Here is a 17,615-nt window from a genome sequence, read left to right as displayed (position 1 = left end):
AAATTCTCGAAGGGGTTCTTTTTCCTCGGATCATTGCTCGTCGCCCCTCCAAGTCCTTCCGCTCCTACGTCCTCGTAAAAGAGAGTTGAACGCCAGCACGGACCTTCTTGAGGGAATTTCTCCTCATTCGGCCAGCGAGTGGCTAATCCAACCTCCCGGAGAGGAGTGCCTGGTGCGTTCAACCCCCCGAAACCCGCACAGTCATGTGGCAGTATCCTTGAAGGGCGGAAGAGGAGGGAACCGCTGACAAAGGAAGGATTGCTTCCAAGTTCCACCGAGGAGTGGAGGAGTGGAGTCCCACAGACTCAAGTTGAGTGGGAACCCCAGGCAGGCTAAGGTCCATGTTGGAGCTGGTGAGTTGAGGTGTTTGGGATGATGCGATGAGGCTGTACTTGGTAGAAGTCTGATGGAAAAAGTGACACATGGCCATTTCGTAACAGCATTCTCCTGCCATTCGCTTAATCGAGCGGATATGCAAGGGTCGTGTCGGGAATGGTGTCGCGCGGTACCCGCCTGTCGATCATTCAGTATAAACGAGGCCAGGCCCGCCCTCGAATCTGGATTTTGCATTGCAGCTGCAGCGAGGAAATACGGAGTACGGAGTCCAAAGGCCACCTCGTGGCGTGATGTTCTGGTTGGGCCACCAGGGTAGCTTGCTGTTAGATGGCGAGCACTGGCGGTTGAGAAATCGAAGTGGTTGGCTCCAACACTCTGTAACTCACGTATTATTCATCAGGCGTCGCCCGATGAGCGGGGGCGATATGCGGAGTGGTGATTACGCAAGATCCGCTAAACCAAGCATCAGAGGGTGTTGAAAGGCCTGTACCTCGTCGAAGTCTTCCTGAAAATCGTGCACGCTGCAAGTCACCTTCGCTAGTTTGGATGGCCCGTATACGAGGTACATAGATCTGTCTTGCATTGGTATTGGACCGAAAACGAGCCTTAGGCATCTGATGGAGTTTGGTATGGGGAGAGATTACTGTAGCACTGGTTAAGCTGTCATCTCCCGGCCCTTTTTGCTTTCGTTAATAAACCATCCCAGATCGACTGATACGAACAGGGAGTTGCTCCAGGTCCTCCGGATGAGGCCTAGCAATCAGAGCCGCTTCAAACTTTGCCGTGTGGAGTATTGTGTTCTGCATATCAGGGAACACCGTACGAGGCAGGTATGTAGCGATCTGCGACACACTCCCCCGAGAAAGGTGATGACATGGTTCTGACGATGTCTGCTAGCGTCCTGCGGCTTTTTTCATGGGCGCCTTTCCATGAAGCAAAGATTTTTAGCCCCTGAATTCCACGATGAGTGGAGAACGTTCGCAGGAGACTTTTTCCTCAGCTCCTTTGTGCGACAGTTGGATATGTACCTCGTACATTGCAATTGCTCTGAGGAACGTGTTGAGGTCGCATCTCTGAGAGGATCTCTTTCCTATTGTGATCGAAGGATCAACCCGGTCTCTTTCCTCGAGTGTGGGCTCCAATGGGATTTGCCATCTTCGCTACCCCTTAAGGAAATAGCCCTTCCGACTTCAGCCTTTCTTAGTAGGCAGCCTTTCTCTTGTAGAATTGTTGCCCGTGCAGGGTGTCCAATGAAGGCTTGAACGATTGATCCGTAGTCTTAAAGGAGCAGCATTCCCTTCTCATCCTGACTGGATTGTTCTGTGATATTTAGGCTTCATGAAGGCCTGGTTGCGGTGCAGCGGGTCGCCCGCATCAAACGGTCAGGGAGGCGTGGCGGCGGAGCTGGCCACATGGTGGAGGATTGCAGGATCCACGAATGATGCAAGATGAGAAGCTGGTGGGTGACAGGGAGGATTCGGATTGCAAGAGTCTGCTGACGCACGAAAGCTTTAATCTGACTTTGCTCATATGGGCCAGGATACAGTTGGGAGGCTTGCTGAAGGTCAAGAAAATGCCAGTATTGAGAGGATTCATTTGCCTTGACCGATCTAAGTTGCATTACTCGGTTCCTGCGTGTCTGCTGTGGGTGTAGGATTGCTTCTTATAGACGTGTTTTCTGTTGAGGCACTGTCGGTGCCCTAGCAGGAAGTAAGAGCGCAGGCCACGGCTCAAGCGGGAGAGAAGTGCAGGAAAGGGACGCACCCAAACAGGCAGGAGTTGAGGCAGTAGCCACTGGTTTCAGTTCAGGCTTGAGGGCGAGCTTGGTCGCAGGGAGTACGAGGAGTAATCCCAGGCTTCATCGGGGTGGAATTGACGAGGGAAGAGTGAAATGATGTCTGGCCTCCTGGATAGCGAGTCTGTCAATGACACACTGAGCCGCACAACCCCCATACAACACTTCCTGGCCACATCACTTTGGCTAGAATAAGCCGAGGAGTTGTTGGATTGGTAGTTACCAGGACTCATCTCTCTCCGGAAAAGCCAACTCTACGTCTCTGTCGGAGCAGCGACAAAGAACCTTACACCAAGGCTGTTCTCCTCCGGGCACCTAGCAAGTTCGAATGGTCTGATTTCGCTTTGATTTCAGCATTGATCTACATTAGACTTGATGAAGACGGTGTTTGCTACTCGTCTAGCGTAACCATGGCCATCTTTGAGCTCCATCCCGCCATTTTGGCAACATTGTGCTAAAAACAACATCGACATTTAAGGAGGATGAGAGGCACGCCCTACGAAGAAAAGTTCATCACCTTTCTTCTTTGTCAATTATTTATATTCGATTTTCCTACTATTTCCCGCTAGGCGACCTTTTGTTTGACTAAGTCGAGAAGATTGTAGCAATTGAGACTTAGACTGTTGACAGACGATACGACTTTGGGCCGGCGAAAAGCAATAGTAGCTTTGGGCAGAGTACAACGATTTGTTCATGCTGCAGCTTGCTATCAGGTGTAGGCGGTTTGCTTCCCAAGAGGCAATTGCCAGAAGGCGGGGACCGCGATTGTGTTGATCCATATAATAAGAGTTCGGATGCACGGCGTACTTTGTCTCTGACATTGAAAATACTCTCCCTTGGGCCGTAGGTCAAGCAGTCAAGACAGCAAAAGGAATGCCACGGGACACGTTTGGTCTCTTGCGTACAGACACAATGGGTTCACCGCATGACAGGCAGGACCTGCCTCTAAATAAGAAATTACACAAAAGTAGAATGACCTCTGCACAGTGTACCAGTTCGAAGGGGACCATTGGGCCGGCCGTTTCATGTTCAGCCGGCGATATCCATGAGACATTAGCAGGCTATTAGAGGAGAGTAACTGGACTAAGGTGCTAAAGCTCGACTTCTCGGATTGTGTGACTGTTGTTTTCAAGTACGACTAGACTGGGGAAGCATGAGCGTCAACTTAATCCCTTTGGATTAACACATTTTACCTTATGGCAGCATCGTGGCGCCCACGATGCTCATGGTCTGCGCCAGGCTGTGTAGAAAAGAGAAAGTATTCATTGCCGTTGATGGAAAGTGGCGAAATGGTTTTTCTGGCCAAAGACGTCAATATGCAAGAAACGTCGAGGCGAGCTGAGAGACTCTGCAGGCTTCTAACCGTGATATGAATTAGAGAAGCTGTGAAGCGAGAGGAACTAGACGGTACTATGTAAGGCCGAGAGCGGGTGGTTATGCAAGTCTGAAAGACTTGTGTCAGTCCAACACTGCACACGCCCAGGGCTGGCTGCACGTAATGTGTAACTCGTAGAGCTAAAAGCCGTCTCGTTGAGGATCAGTTCGAGGTGGCTTTCCCGCTCATATATGTGGTTCCACCATTTCATAAGAACCAGTAGTGACCCAACAAGGAACACCCAAGCTCGTCGTGGTTTGATTGTCTTTTGTCCTTCTTATAGTTGACGATTACAGTCTGGATTCCCAAGGTCTCAGGAGATTGTGCCCTATGTGCTGCGAGGGCTGCTTCGGCGACGGACTCGGCCCGTCTCACAATCATTGGCACTTGTCTGGGCTATTGTCGAAACCAAGTCGAACCCTTGCAGTTGCACCGTGGAGAACACCTTCGGCTGCCACTTGACTCATTAACCAGCATGTGGCCCTTCTGGAAAGTCTCCTTCTGCCACTTCGTCCCTTCGCGCATGACAACCTGTAGCGGTATTGGTACAAGAGCTCAACCCGGTATTGAAACCTTGTCTCGGTCAGGCTGCAAAGAAAAACCAGCTACAAGGGGTGATACGATGAAAGAGTCACCGTACGGGCCACCCAGGTTTCTGCTGGTCTCCCAAAATAACTCATAATGAGTCAGTGCCAAGTTATAGAAATGAAATTGGCCCATAGGGGCTGCCCGTGGCGGTTTTGATGCAAGCTCAACTCAGCAAATCTCTGCCACCATGTGGATGGAGGAAAAGGAAGGCCAAATTCCGTGGTTAAGCCCTGCGGCTCCAGCGGAGAAGGCATGATGGTTTTCCGAGGGCCGTTTCTCGTTGGTGTACTCGGTACTGTAGTGGTAGTTGGGTCTCCCCGGCGATCGTTTGTTTTACGTTAATTCGATTGCCAGATCCGGTTTGGATGGAGCGTGACCAATATCTTGCTAATCAGCCAGGTATGAGGTCGATGACGATCGAGATTGTCGGCACTTGTAACCATCATCTAGGGGCTCCGCAAACCTCGCAGCCATCGAGCTCTGGGCCCAAGAGGCGACCACAAGCATGGTGACTAAAGGAGGCCAACTAGGTAGACACCCGAAGCGTCTCGTCAACACCTGGAAGCGACCTTTGCGGTTCTTTGCTCCTCGTCTCGAGCGTCTGGCATCCCGGGAGCCAGTCAAAAAGATCTCGACCCAGTTTCAACGACCTAGTCTGCAGGGCAATCAGGCTCTGGGCCTGGTGGGAAAACCAACAGTTAGTGGTCAGAGGTAGGAAGTCAGCTACGAAATGGTACAAGCCTGCACCCGCGTGATCAATCTCAACCTGGAAGTCCTGCCGCTCGCAGTATGGAGCTTCATTCAGCCTTTGAAGTGGTTGAAAATTTCCACTTGTCGGTGACGACTCGATATGGGTATACCCAAACTCGGCGAACAACCACCTGCGACATGAGTCAGCCAGGATGAGGCGAGCGTGAAGAAGCGATCCTATGTAACTTGACATTGGAATGGAGGCGGAACCCAGTCACCGAAGTTGAAGATCATTGCCTCCGGCAGCAACTTGCATCTTAGCAAGAGATTGCGTTGCATGCTCCGTGGTTCTCACACGAATCAAGCTGCTGTCCTAGCAGAGACATCATCTTCTTGGAGGTCCGTCCGGTTTTCCATCAATGACATGAACCAGACAGATCGATCGTATAGGAATACAGTGCTAACACATCCGCAGTCGTGCTTACCAAAGCTAAACTCGAGTCCTGCCCACCGACTGCCTCACCGATCCCCAATTGCCAAATACGAATGGAGAGTGCATTCCGAATGCAAAATGCCCGGATCTCCAAGTAGCAAGATGGCGGAACAAAGACTTGAGAAACCATTCTCATTGTTGGATACAGATTTGTTGAGGTCGTTGAGGAATAGCCGCTGCCCTCTGGCGAGGCTAATCTGCGTCCAGTATATGTGTCGTAGGGGCTTTTCACAACTGCTTTAGCATCGTGTCGAGGTGGAAATGTGAACCAGAGCTCGTCTTTCACAGCATCCTCCGGGTATCGGAATCAACAGCATCTGGCATAGAAGGTGACAAGACCGACGTCCATTAGCACCACGGGTGGTCTGAATAGCGGTGAAATACAGGAAGGTTCTGTGCCAATAGCGATCAACTAAGATTTCATTGCAAACACCTCTGGGTGACCTCTGCGGGACGAGCTAAGCCATCCTGGCTTGCCACACTCGTACAAGACTGTCGACAGATAGCAAGCCCCATCGACCATTGCGACATCCCCAGGGAAGCAACTGAGCCTGTGAAATACTACCGCGTTACGCAAGGGAAAACTCGACGTTGTTCAATCACAGGGTCTTCTCTCAAGAGATGTCGGCAGATCTGGTCCTCGTTCCCATTCGTCGACTAAACGACCTATTCAGGAACAGCCTTAGCAAGAAGACACGGGCTTATGAGCAATGCCGCAGGTTGACGGGATTCATCCATGATTACTTGCCCAGGACTTCTTTCTCTAGTTGCTGGAGAGCCGCCTCGTATCTCTGTTTGAGGCCTTCTCCCTCAAGATTCAAACCGAGCTTGGAAATCTTGGTCTGCCTACTGATCGAGATTCGGTCGACGCCTGTTCCTGGCATTGTGTGTTTGGTTTTGCCTCCGATTTCACGCCAAAACCAAGCTCCCTCCCTATGTTCAACGAATGTCCATGCATGACCAACTCTGCCGGCCCGAGCAGTTCGACCGACGCGATGCACGTATGTCAAAGCACTGTTTGGAACGTCGTATGATATGACATGCTCAAGGCCAGGCACGTCCAGACCACGAGAAGCACGGTCTGTGGCAATCAAGATTGATACCTTCGACTTGCGGAAGGAAGATAAGGCACGACGTGACGAGGCAGACGATGTAGTGCTCCGTGTCAGGGTCGAGATTCGCGAAGCCAAAGGAGGATTGACGATACTCAGTAACCGAGACAGTCTCGTCGCTGAAGCGGTAGAGCGGGTGAAAATTAAAGCTCGGGGCACTCTAGTCCTCTGTTGACTCTCCGCAACCTTTTCCATCCTGAGACTTGGAGTCGCCTCACTTTCACCTGAGTCGGATGCTGTGTCTGTAGTCGAGTCATCTCCCGAAGATGTCAGATCTTCGGAATCGGAATCTGAGGATGAAATGGAGTCGGCTTCGGCCTCTGAATCTAGCGACGAACGCCGAGCAGTGTCATCCGGGTTCAACAGCTTTGAAGAGAGTGTGATATGGTTTTGAAGTAGTTCCAGGAGATACAACGGCTTTTCGGCGCCGTCAGTGACAGGTATGACGGTTTCTTTGAGGCTAACAGGTAGATAGACAATTTCATCGTCTTTTTGTCCCACCTCTTCTTTCAGCAGTTCGGGTGCTGCATTGCCTCCAGATACAGTTGTCTTTTCTTGAGTGCCAGCTAGCACAACCAGCTTTGGGTTATATAGTCCCAGAGCATTGAGCTTAGACAAGTCGCGGGTCATGGTTGCGGAAAGCAAGACTTTGCTCACATTTCGTCTCGCGAGTGTCATCCTCATGTGGCGGAGGATTCCATCACTCTTCTGGGTTGCCGTCCGTGACTCTAAGGCGGGTTTGACGACGGCAATCCATTCCTGGTAGCTTTCATTCAGCAATCTGTCTGCTTCGTCCACAACAAGCCATTTCACATTGTCAAGGGTGAAACCCAAGGTGGACTTGAGATGATCGACCAACCGACCGGGCGTCGTAATCAGTATGTCCACTTTAGATCTATAGTGTGTGACATAGCCCACAGACTCCATCGGGTCCGCATCTCTTGCATTTTGGGCCAACCTTGCTAACGAGAAGTTGGACCACTGGATAGGGCTCTGTTGCCATCGCTCGTACTCCTCTGGATCGAAAATCTTTTCTCCTCTGACAAGCAACCCTTGCTCTTCGGTGAGAGATTTGCTCCCCACGGCAGTGGCGAATTTAAGAGAAGTTCCTGCTGCACAAGCCTCACACAGTTCACGTACCTGCTTCACGAGCTCTCGCGTTGGGACCACAATGACAGCCCTAAGCTTTGTACCTGGGAGATCCTTCAAATCGGCCACGATGGGTAAAACATACGAGATAGTTTTGCCGGAGCCGGTGGCAGCCGATACGCAGAGGTCGCCTGGGTGCTGATCAGGACCATTGAGCAGCAATGGTAACACAGATGCTTGTATCGGTAATGCCTGCCGTAGTCCTTGTCTTTTCAAATTGTCCAACAAGGGCTCTTTGATCCCGAGTGATGCAAAGGTTGAGGAGGAATTCAAAGGAACTAGTAATGGGTCCTCTTGCCAAGGTGGTAGGATAGAGTAGGTTGGCTTCTCTGAAACAATATCTATCTGCTTTGGTTGAGGTAGTGGTTCAAGACCATGGAGTTCTGCAGGCGGTTCTTCTGATGCTGTGTCGATCTTTGTTTCTTTTTGATCTTGTTGTCTCGATCTTTCATATTTTGAGAGCAGCGCGGTGTGCTTTTGAGCATGTGCATCATCTGCCTTTTCATCCTCCTGTTCAATTGCATTCCCACGCTTGGCCTTCTTCTTCTCCTTCTTTCTCACACTATCATGTGTCTGACGATTCCCATTTTCCAAGTCGTGATCGTCGTGACGGGGCTCTTTCGGTATTTTGGGTTGAAAACTAACTGAGGCGTCCTCGGATCTTGCAGCCTCCGTAACGCGATATTTGTCCAAGACTCTCTTCCCGATTGTAGTTGAAAAGTCTTCGGCGATCAATGTAGTTTTCTCTGAAGTCGAGAAAAGGGGCGTTTCAAGGGCTAGATCTGTTGTGCTTGATGTCTTCAGCTTTTTGCTTCTCTTCTCCCGAGTCGTTGAATCTTGGTCTCGCTTGCGCTTGTCTCGGTTGGAAACACGTTTCTCAAGAGTGTCTGGGATGGCGTCAGCCCTTGTCGTGGAGGGTACGTAGCGTGCATAGAAGCGAGACATGTGTCAGGGCCGTTGGGGCCTAAGAGGGCGTTATGTAAGGACAGTAGGAACCTAATGCCCGTGGTGCGTGCTCTTCTTGGACCTTGCAGATACTTGGTGGTCGTTGAAAAAAGTCTCACAATTTCGCCGGCAGAACTATCTTACCGCCTTCGGACGGTGATTCCCGAGTTCCCCCTTTTTGCTTCCTCCTGCCGCCCGCGATCGCTGACATCTCGACAACAAAGACAATGACGGAACACATTTATCCATGTGGCGCAAATCCTATCAATGATGGCTCTGGTATTGAGCATCCCATGTCCTCGAACCGGCAGAGACATTAGATGAGATAGTGGCTGCCCAGGATGCCTTACAACATTGCCATGGTCAGCGACTTCTTCTTCCCCCAACCGGGGGGAGTGGAAAGTCATATATATCAGCTGTCTACCAAGCTGATTGATCGAGGACACAAGGTTGTCGTGATCACACATGCATACGAAGGCCGCACAGGTGTCCATTACCTCACAAACGGACTGAAAGTCTACCATGTGCCCTTTCTAGTTATCTACCGAGAGACAACCATGCCGACGGTTTTCTCCTTCTTTCCCATTTTCCGCAACATCGTCATCAGGGAAGAAATCCAGATTGTCCATGGTCACGCAAGCCTGAGCAGTTTCTGCCACGAGGCTATTCTTCATGCTCGAACCATGGGTCTACGCACTGTCTTCACCGACCACTCACTTTTCGGATTCGCAGACGCGGCTTCCATTTTGACGAACAAGCTACTCAAATTCGCCCTGAGTGATGTCGACCATGTTATCTGTGTGAGCCATACTTGCAAAGAAAATACCGTTCTTCGAGCGTCTCTTGACCCATTGATGGTTTCAGTGATACCTAATGCAGTGGTTGCCGAGAACTTCCAACCCAGATCATACGTACTCAAGTCCAACAACGACACGGGATATATGAGGCCCAGACCGCTTCCGCAGCGTCTTGGCCCTGGAGACACGATTGTGATTGTGGTCATTTCCCGGCTGTTCTACAACAAGGGGACTGACCTTTTGATTGCAGCCATCCCCCGAATCCTTGCGGCACATCCCAATGTCCGCTTCATCATCGCTGGCTCAGGGCCCAAAGCCATTGATCTGGAACAGATGCTCGAACGGCGAATGCTTCAAGACAAAGTAGAGCTCCTCGGCCCCGTTCGTCACGAGGAAGTCCGTGATGTGATGGTCAAGGGGCATATCTACCTCCATCCAAGCTTGACCGAAGCTTTCGGCACCGTCATCGTGGAAGCCGCGAGTTGTGGGCTGTATGTGGTCTGCACTAGAGTCGGAGGTATACCTGAAGTGCTTCCAGCGCACATGACAACCTTTGCCAAGCCTGAAGAGGACGATTTGGTCGTGGCGACGGGTAAAGCCATTGCTGCTTTGCGGTCGGGAAAGGTCAAGACCGAACGGTTTCATGATCAGGTGAAGATGATGTATTCTTGGACCGATGTTGCGCAGAGGACTGAACGGGTGTATGACGGCATCACAGGCGCCATTACCGAACAAGAGTTTTATGGTCAACATGCTAATGCTCCCTGGAGTGCTTCTCGTGTTCGAGGGTACGCACTGATTGACCGATTGAAACGGTATTACGGATGCGGTATATGGGCCGGGAAGCTATTCTGCCTCTGCGTCATCATCGACTATCTCATATTTTTGTTCCTGGAGATCTGGGCCCCGAGATCGCGCATTGACATTGCACGGTCCTGGCCGCGAAAACCCTTCATTAATGATAAGAACAAGCCTGTGGAGAACGGCACATATCGTCGACGAGGCACAGATGTTATGGACCGACGGAATGGAAGTCTTGTCATGAGATGAAATGACGACCAGGGTGCCCTTCAACCTCGGATCGGAAATGAGGATCGGAAATGCCCCGGCTTTTATACCCCGCTAACAACGGTGATATTTGAACGCTTGCAATGGAGCATCTCCACCAGGAAACGAATTTTCCTGAAATTAACTGTTCGGGGCAGATGGCAGACGTCTCCCACAAGAACTTGACAACCAATAAGGAAGACCCTATCAACATGACTTGGCCAGCCTTGCCGACTCGCGCTGCTTACTTGACTATCAAAAATGGAAAGCGTCGAAATGCTCTGTCTCTCGCGGTTTTGCGAGATCTACGAGATCAACTGCACGCATACAACAAATCACCTGTTGACGGCCGAGTGAGGATCCTGCCTCCCTTCAAACCGGAAATACTCGCGGAGTTAGAGGCTGCTGCAAAGGACAGGAATTGCGCAGCTGCACAAGAACATGGATGGCTTCTCGATGTGGAAAAGTGGCAGGAGCATCGAAAGGGACTACCCAATGTCATCGTGTTGCGCACTGAGGGACCCGTATTTTCATCAGGGCACGACTTGGGCGAACTACGACGATTGAGCCATGATGAAGTTAAGGAGACATTCGCGCTTTGCGCCGAAGTCATGTCCTTGATCAGGCGCTCTCCTGCACCGGTAATCGGGGTTATTCAGGGTCTAGCGACTGCTGCTGGGGCCCAGCTTGCTCTGACGACGGATCTTCCAGTGGCTTGCGCTTCAACTCAATTCCGGCTGCCCGGAGCATCGTTAGGACTGCCTTGCACATCTCCCTCCACAGCCGTCTCGCGAAGACTGGGGCATGCATTTACGTATAGAATGCTAGCTCTGGCCGAGCCAGTTCGGGCAGATCAACTTCCAGGAGGGGCAGTTGAGGTGTTACCAGATGAGGCAGCCCTAGAGATGCGGGTGGCCCAAATGGTTAGTCAGTTATCAGAGAAGACGGCGGCACAGCCGCTGGCATTAGGAAAATGGGGATATTGGACACAAATGGGATTGTACGGGACCTCCTCTGCATCCGGAGGGGATGGCTACGAAGATGCAGTGGCATGGACTGGCAGACTTATGGCTCTGCATGCGAGAGCTGCCGATGCTAGGGAAGGGATAAATTCCTTTTTCGAAAAGAGGCCGCCTGTGTGGAAGCTCTAAGTCAACCCGGACTCGGTGCTCTTGGAGCCGTGTCTCGCGGGACGATACTGGAAGTCGATTGAACCAGCAGAGAGCCGGGTATCATGGTCGACAACCGGCAGTCTCATCTGCAAAAGAACGGGGCGGGAGCATTCTCCTGAAAAGCAGATTTGAAGTGATTACCTACAGAATCTTCAATAGGGGAGGTTCGACGCTTCGCGTACGAGATGTATGCATATAATTAATAATACGAGTAATCGCCAACTTGGTTCGCGTCTACGGGGGCACAATAGCGAGACCTATCGAATGTTAGAGGGCAAGGGTGCTACTAGTGGGCTCCAGAGGCACCGGCTTCCAGGCTGCAGCTGGGCACCGAGGCACCAGCTGAAGACCTGCCGAATCCAATTGGGGCGGAAAGACCCCGTTGCCAGGCAGGTGGGCTCTCCAGCAGCGCACGCTTCGGCACCCCCAACACAACCCGCCGGTCAGAACTTCGCCCGTTGCGATCAACCGAAGTACCCCTCCACGCCCTCCACGATCATCACCGAAGGCCAAAAAAAATAATTCAGACAGATTTCTCATCACCCCCCAGGAAAATGCCAGAATCCTCAAGGGGACGGGATTTTCAATGGCTCATGGCGAGCCTCAAAAGATTGACACCGTCATTGTCGGTAAGTGCTGCTTATCCTTGCCAGGTCCTCAATGCGATCGATGCCTTGGACAAGTCGGATAGAGGGGAAACCAAGCTGACAATGTATCTATTGTGCCCTCGCTAGGAAATGGCCCCTCCGCCTTGATTCTCTCATACATCCTCCATGGGCACATCCCTTACTACGACAAATGCAGTCCACATCCAGATGCCATCCTCCATGAGAAACTGCTCCGGTTAGGCCATGATCTTCTCGATCTCGATTTCGACTTCTTGACCGAGCATTTTTCCGGCTCGCGATTTTCTTACTCGACTCAAGCCCTGCCCCTCAATGTCTTGCTCGACACGTTGGTGAGACCTCTGGGAGAAACAGACGATGCGGAGAAAAAGACGTGTATCAGGTGGGCATACGAGCCTTCGCGAGCGGTCGCTCATGTGGTTATTGGACAGGCCCGCAGTGCAGGTGGGCAATGGGTAGAGAATCCTGTGCGTGCAAGTTTGGACATTGGAACGCTCAGCTATGCCGGAATGATCTCGCTTCCAGGCTACGGTTTCGATGAACACTACCAAAGACGAAACGGTCGACCTATGCCAGTCTATCTCAGACCATCCCGACGTGCTGTCGCCGACTATGTCGCCGAATATCCCTACCAGGTGGGTATCGCCGATTCAATTCGTAACGGAGAGCACGTCGAGGGTATTTCTCGTCGTGGCGATAGTTTCTATGTCGCATCGCACAATATCCTGTGCAAGAATCTTGTTCTCGCCTCTGGAATTTTCAGCGAGGTCATCCAACCACGACCTCTACTCCGTCCACTGGTCGACCTGCTTGCCAACCAGACTGAACCATCTGCCGACCCGCTTCTCGTCATCGGTTCCGGCTTCAGTGCTGCTGATGTCATGATTTCGAGCCCACCGGACCAAAAGATCATTCACATTTACAAATGGGCGCCTTCGACATCACCTTCTCCCCTTCGCGCTTGTCATCACCAAGCCTATCCCGAATACGCAGGCATCTACCGGCGGATGAAGCTTGCGGCCAGCGTTTCCCCCAAGCACAAGGATAAGCGCCCAAAATATGGTCGCATCATGTCCGGCTTTGAATCCAGTCGCGACTGGAATGCGACGTATGAGGGATTGCCGAACACCGAAGTCACCGGCGTTCAAGCTACCGACAATGGATTGGCAGCCACAGTCACTTTGCAAGGAGCCAGCAAGAACGAACTGCCATTTCAGCGTCAGGTGAGCGGTCTGGCGTATGTCGTTGGAAGACGGGGCTCGCTGAACTATCTCTCACCAGTTCTGCTTGGCCAGGTATTGCCCGCAGATACTGGTTCGCAAGCAGCGAGTGCTGGCATGATATCAGCACAGACACTACGCGAAAAGGCGAACGAAGATCTGGAAGTTGCGCCGCATGTTTTCATCATCGGCAGTCTGACCGGTGATTCCCTGATTCGCTTTGCGTATGGCGGGTGTGCCTACGCTGCAGGAAAGATAATGCGGAACGCGGCAGAGAGTGACCAGAGTAAAGAAGAGTTGAACAAGCCAAAGAGTAATGGTGTAGTCAAGGTTTGTTTAGGCGAGTACGAAACGCCGACCTCCTCGCCAAAGATTCCTGCCATGAATGGTCTGGATGGTCATGAATCGAGTCCCATGAGCTTGGTGGAGAGGAGCTACATGTCGCTAGATAGACGGAAAGGATGAGAGCCACAGGCAAAATAGATGCGTTAATTAGCACCGTGCAAGCCTGGCGTTGTGTACTGTATTTCTTTGGACATGAAATGGTGAAAGTGGGAGAACATCGAGCTATGTTCTCCTCTACTCTCCAGCCTCTCAAGTACAAAGTGCTCACATATGGTCATGTCTCGGCACCCTGACAGGCGAGGCTGAAAAATGTAACCACGTTACTCGGCGAGGCTTCGGAAATCTGCTCCGAAGCTACGCATGACGCACACAAGTCGACCTTCCATGATTTCTGATATAAACAGCACAACCAATGTTTATCCATGACCGTTCAGCATAATTCGGGATCAGAGAGGTGTCTTTGAGGAGACAGTAGCATGCCATGGAGAGCCTCGCGCCTTCATGCTGGAATACGACTGAGATGGAGGCGACCAGACAGCTTCATCTTGCGTCTTCCAAGTCGCCGACGGTTCCAAGTCCCATACCAATCAACGTCTACCAAACAACCACCGTCAACAGATTCAGAGGCCACTATTTACCGACGACCTGATGATACTCGGCGAAAGAATCACAGCCCTTCCTATGACCCAGACAGTTCCAGCTCCCTCACCGACGTGGGCCGGCTCATCGTCAGCGACTACGCGCACCTTCGACCCCACTACATGGCGCCAAAATATCCAATCGTTCTCGCCCACGGCCTGATGGGCTTCGACGAACTTCGTCTGGCAGGGGACTTGCTGCCGGGCATAAGCTACTGGCGAGGCATCAAGGAAGCGTTCCAGGCGCACGGAATCAAATGCATCACGGCATCGGTGCCAAGGACGGCGTCAATCCCCGAGCGCGCGGCGGCACTGATGGACCAGATCGCGCATAGGCTGTCGCAGGTCGGGGAGGACGGCAAGGAAATCAACATCGTCGCGCACAGTATGGGGGGGTTGGACGCGCGGTACATGATCTCGCGCCTGTGCCCTCCACCATCGCTCTTCCGCGTGCGGTCGCTGACCACGATCGCCACGCCGCACAGGGGCAGCTCCGCCGCCGACATGCTCCTCCGCGACATCGGGCCAGACCTCCTGCCCTGGATCTACCGGCTCCTGGCGCGCCTGCACATCGACTCGGGCGCCTTCGCCCAGCTGACCACACGGTACATGACGCAGACGTTCAACCCGTGCGTCCCCAACGACCCCTCCGTGAAATACTTCTCCTACGGGGCCTGCGCCACGCCGCATCTGTTCTCCATGTTCCGCCTGTCCCACGACCTCATGGACGTGCTCGAGGGCCCCAACGACGGCCTCGTCAGCGTCAGGAGCGCCAAGTGGGGCGAGTACAAGGGCACACTGGCCGGCGTCACGCACTTGGATCTGATCAACTGGACCAACCGGCTCAAGAAAATGGCGAGTCGGCTGGGCCTGGTCGAGGAGAGATTCAATGCTGTGGCCTTTTACTTGGCTGTCGCCGAGGAGCTGGCCAAGGAAGGGTTCTAGAGGGCAAATGTCAAGATCAATTTGTCGTGAGACGAGACGACACCATGGCAAATCTGTATTTCTAGGTTTGGTTCGGACAACAGACACAGGGGAGTTGTCTTCAATATGGCCTCGCATTTCAGCAAGGGCATTGTAGCGGGAAGGGCAAGAGGAGAACAAGCAAGAAAACTTTTAAGACTGATAACAAGGACGCCCCAATAATTTATATCTTCCTTGGAGCAGTCATAGAGCCGTCCTGGACGAACTGGGTCAATATGCAGTATAGCATACCCTTCTGGGCCGTGTCTATGTTGGTAGACGATTCGACTCCATTACGCCAGCCTCTGGAGTTTGCCCGCCATTCCTCGAGAACAACCGGGACTCTCGTTCTGCTCTCGTGCCGGTACATCAAACCCTGCGGCGTCCCCCCCAATAGCCCTGCAACTCAGTCCTCCCTTGAGATCTTGTCCGGCACCTCAGGATAAGGAGACATGACCGTTTTGATGAGGTCTTCGACGACTTTCGCTCCTGCCTTCTTCCCCGCCTGCTCGATCTCCTTTACTTTAGCATTGGCATCCTTGTTCGCATCGTCTTCGGCCTTCTTGTTCCCGCTCGATTGCTGCGCGCATTGGATAAGCCTCTCGACCCGGCCATGTGTGACTGGCACTGATGGTATATACTCACCTCGGCTTCAAACTTCTTGAACTCTTCTTCCTTTTTCTTTCTGTATTCCTCAATCTCCTTCTGGGCCTCTGTTTTGGCGTCCTTTACTCTCTTTGTTCGGTCTGGAAAGGCAGTTAGACCGATACAGGATGTCGTAAAGGGGAGGACCGAGGGTGTCGTAGCCTACATTCTCTGGCTTCGAGGACCGTTAGCATAGGAACGGGAAACATATCAGACACGTAGCATTACCTTTCTGGACAATCTTTTGAGCCTCCTTTTCTGCCTGCCCGACATTTCAGGATCTCCTTGAACCTGCTCAAAAGCTCATTCTTGACTTACGTCCAGCAGGGTCTGAATGCCAGCTGAGTTTTGGGCGGACTGGAGTTGATATTAGCGTAAACGTAAAGCCGTGAGCGGACAGACACGCACCATTTCGCTATTGACGACTCTGGTGAACTGAGCGGAGAAAGAAAAGGGGAAGAGGCTACGAGGCGCAAAACGAGGGCTACGGGAAACGGAGTTGCGCAGAGAAGTTATCTTGGATGTGTCAATACTGTATATTCGGTGGCGTTTCCCGTCGATGATGCGCCTGCCGCCGAGAGCTCTCAAAGCTGCGGAGCTTCTTTCTTCTCCAATTCCACCCGCTTAAACATTTTATTTTCCTTCTTTCCTTTCCTCACCAAAGACATCGCCCCCCGGACAGGCTCAAATACAATGTCTAGAGCGTCGAAGATCACCCTGCTCAGCACTATTCTTGGTACCGCCGGCGTAGTCGCCTTTGTTCACTGGGCCCAGACCGCTGAACAAGCTGTATGCTCTTCCTTTCCCCCCTTGGTCCCAGATCCTGATTCATCAGCTGATGGACTATTTGCAAATCTGTGGCTGACTCTTTTCTTCATTTCCAGGCTATGCACGCCGGTGTCGTTCGAGATATGGAACACCAACGCATCAAGAGAGAAAGGCAGGCGGACTTTGACATGCAGAGGCAGCTGGAGGAAGAGTACAAGAAGGTGCAGACTGTGCGTGACAGTACCAGTGGTGCTTGACGACATGCCTCTCCAATGGATTCCCATGAAAAGGACTATCAACGAAGCCCCTGATCCCACCGCCGAGCACTAGGAAGCGCAGACGCCATTGAAGCTGGCAATAAGCTGGCACTGCCCGCACACTGCCGCAAGTTCATTGGACTGGTCAGCGTGGACTGCAGGTACAACATTGACCTCATGAAGCAATACAGGCACGGATAATCACCTCGCATCTTCCCTCATGAGCCTGCATGTTTGCATCATGGCCTACTGTCCCGTTGGGCCTATTCGAGATGTGGAAAAGGTTAGACTTTGGTATCCCCAGCGCGAGGAAAGAGGAAGAGTGAATCGCCTCGAGGTATGGAAGCAGCTTGCTCATATCGAAAGGAAAGAGGCAACCACACGAGGCGGAGGTTTTCATGTCGACGCACAAAACAACCTGCGTGATTGGATGAAGCTCTCCATGACAGTATTGACAGTATTGGTGGACTCAGACATTGCTAGAGAATGCTGGCAGTTCTGATCGCCCCTTAACTGAACTGCTATGCAGACTCACAAGAAGACAATCAAGATTGCGGAGCAGAATGCCCGAATGGTCCTCTTTCGGCTCCGCGTTTAAGCAGCCAGAACCAGTTATGGGAAAGAATTATCTCAACTCAAGTCGAGAACAAGCCC

General features: G+C 52.0%; 7 protein-coding genes across 7 annotated transcripts; 5 read left to right on the top strand and 2 right to left on the bottom strand.

Moving 5' to 3' along the window:
- Positions 1-6,017: 6,017 nt before the first annotated feature.
- On the bottom strand, positions 6,018-8,483 carry A1O5_10528 (uncharacterized protein; the record flags this gene model as incomplete). Its single annotated transcript, XM_007751104.1, has 1 exon — positions 6,018-8,483. The coding sequence occupies one exon, from the start codon at positions 8,481-8,483 to the stop codon at positions 6,018-6,020; it is 2,466 nt and encodes an 821-aa protein (XP_007749294.1).
- Positions 8,484-8,824: 341 nt separating this feature from the next.
- Positions 8,825-10,330, top strand: A1O5_10527 (phosphatidylinositol glycan, class A; the record flags this gene model as incomplete). The annotated part of the gene is made up of 1 exon (XM_007751103.1): positions 8,825-10,330. The coding sequence occupies one exon, from the start codon at positions 8,825-8,827 to the stop codon at positions 10,328-10,330; it is 1,506 nt and encodes a 501-aa protein (XP_007749293.1).
- A 209-nt stretch (positions 10,331-10,539) lies between these two features.
- Positions 10,540-11,478, top strand: A1O5_10526 (uncharacterized protein; the record flags this gene model as incomplete). The annotated part of the gene is made up of 1 exon (XM_007751102.1): positions 10,540-11,478. One exon carries the CDS (start codon positions 10,540-10,542, stop codon positions 11,476-11,478), a length of 939 nt encoding a protein of 312 aa, XP_007749292.1.
- A 607-nt stretch (positions 11,479-12,085) lies between these two features.
- Positions 12,086-13,810, top strand: A1O5_10525 (uncharacterized protein; the record flags this gene model as incomplete). Its single annotated transcript, XM_007751101.1, has 2 exons — positions 12,086-12,128; positions 12,234-13,810. 2 exons carry the CDS (start codon positions 12,086-12,088, stop codon positions 13,808-13,810), a joined length of 1,620 nt encoding a protein of 539 aa, XP_007749291.1.
- A 356-nt stretch (positions 13,811-14,166) lies between these two features.
- Positions 14,167-15,273, top strand: A1O5_10524 (triacylglycerol lipase; the record flags this gene model as incomplete). The annotated part of the gene is made up of 1 exon (XM_007751100.1): positions 14,167-15,273. One exon carries the CDS (start codon positions 14,167-14,169, stop codon positions 15,271-15,273), a length of 1,107 nt encoding a protein of 368 aa, XP_007749290.1.
- Positions 15,274-15,697: 424 nt separating this feature from the next.
- On the bottom strand, positions 15,698-16,145 carry A1O5_10523 (V-type ATPase, G subunit; the record flags this gene model as incomplete). Its single annotated transcript, XM_007751099.1, has 3 exons — positions 15,698-15,871; positions 15,937-16,037; positions 16,103-16,145. 3 exons carry the CDS (start codon positions 16,143-16,145, stop codon positions 15,698-15,700), a joined length of 318 nt encoding a protein of 105 aa, XP_007749289.1.
- A 484-nt stretch (positions 16,146-16,629) lies between these two features.
- A1O5_10522 (uncharacterized protein) lies at positions 16,630-16,961 on the top strand (the record flags this gene model as incomplete). Its single annotated transcript, XM_007751098.1, has 2 exons — positions 16,630-16,725; positions 16,821-16,961. The coding sequence occupies 2 exons, from the start codon at positions 16,630-16,632 to the stop codon at positions 16,959-16,961; spliced, it is 237 nt and encodes a 78-aa protein (XP_007749288.1).
- Positions 16,962-17,615: the final 654 nt, after the last annotated feature.

The sequence above is a fragment of the Cladophialophora psammophila genome, assembly GCF_000585535.1.
Source record: "Cladophialophora psammophila CBS 110553 chromosome Unknown aczJe-supercont1.20, whole genome shotgun sequence".
NCBI classification, from domain to species: domain Eukaryota; kingdom Fungi; phylum Ascomycota; class Eurotiomycetes; order Chaetothyriales; family Herpotrichiellaceae; genus Cladophialophora; species Cladophialophora psammophila.
Note: the sequence above shows the minus strand (reverse complement) of the source record. Positions and strands in the feature narration are given on the sequence as shown.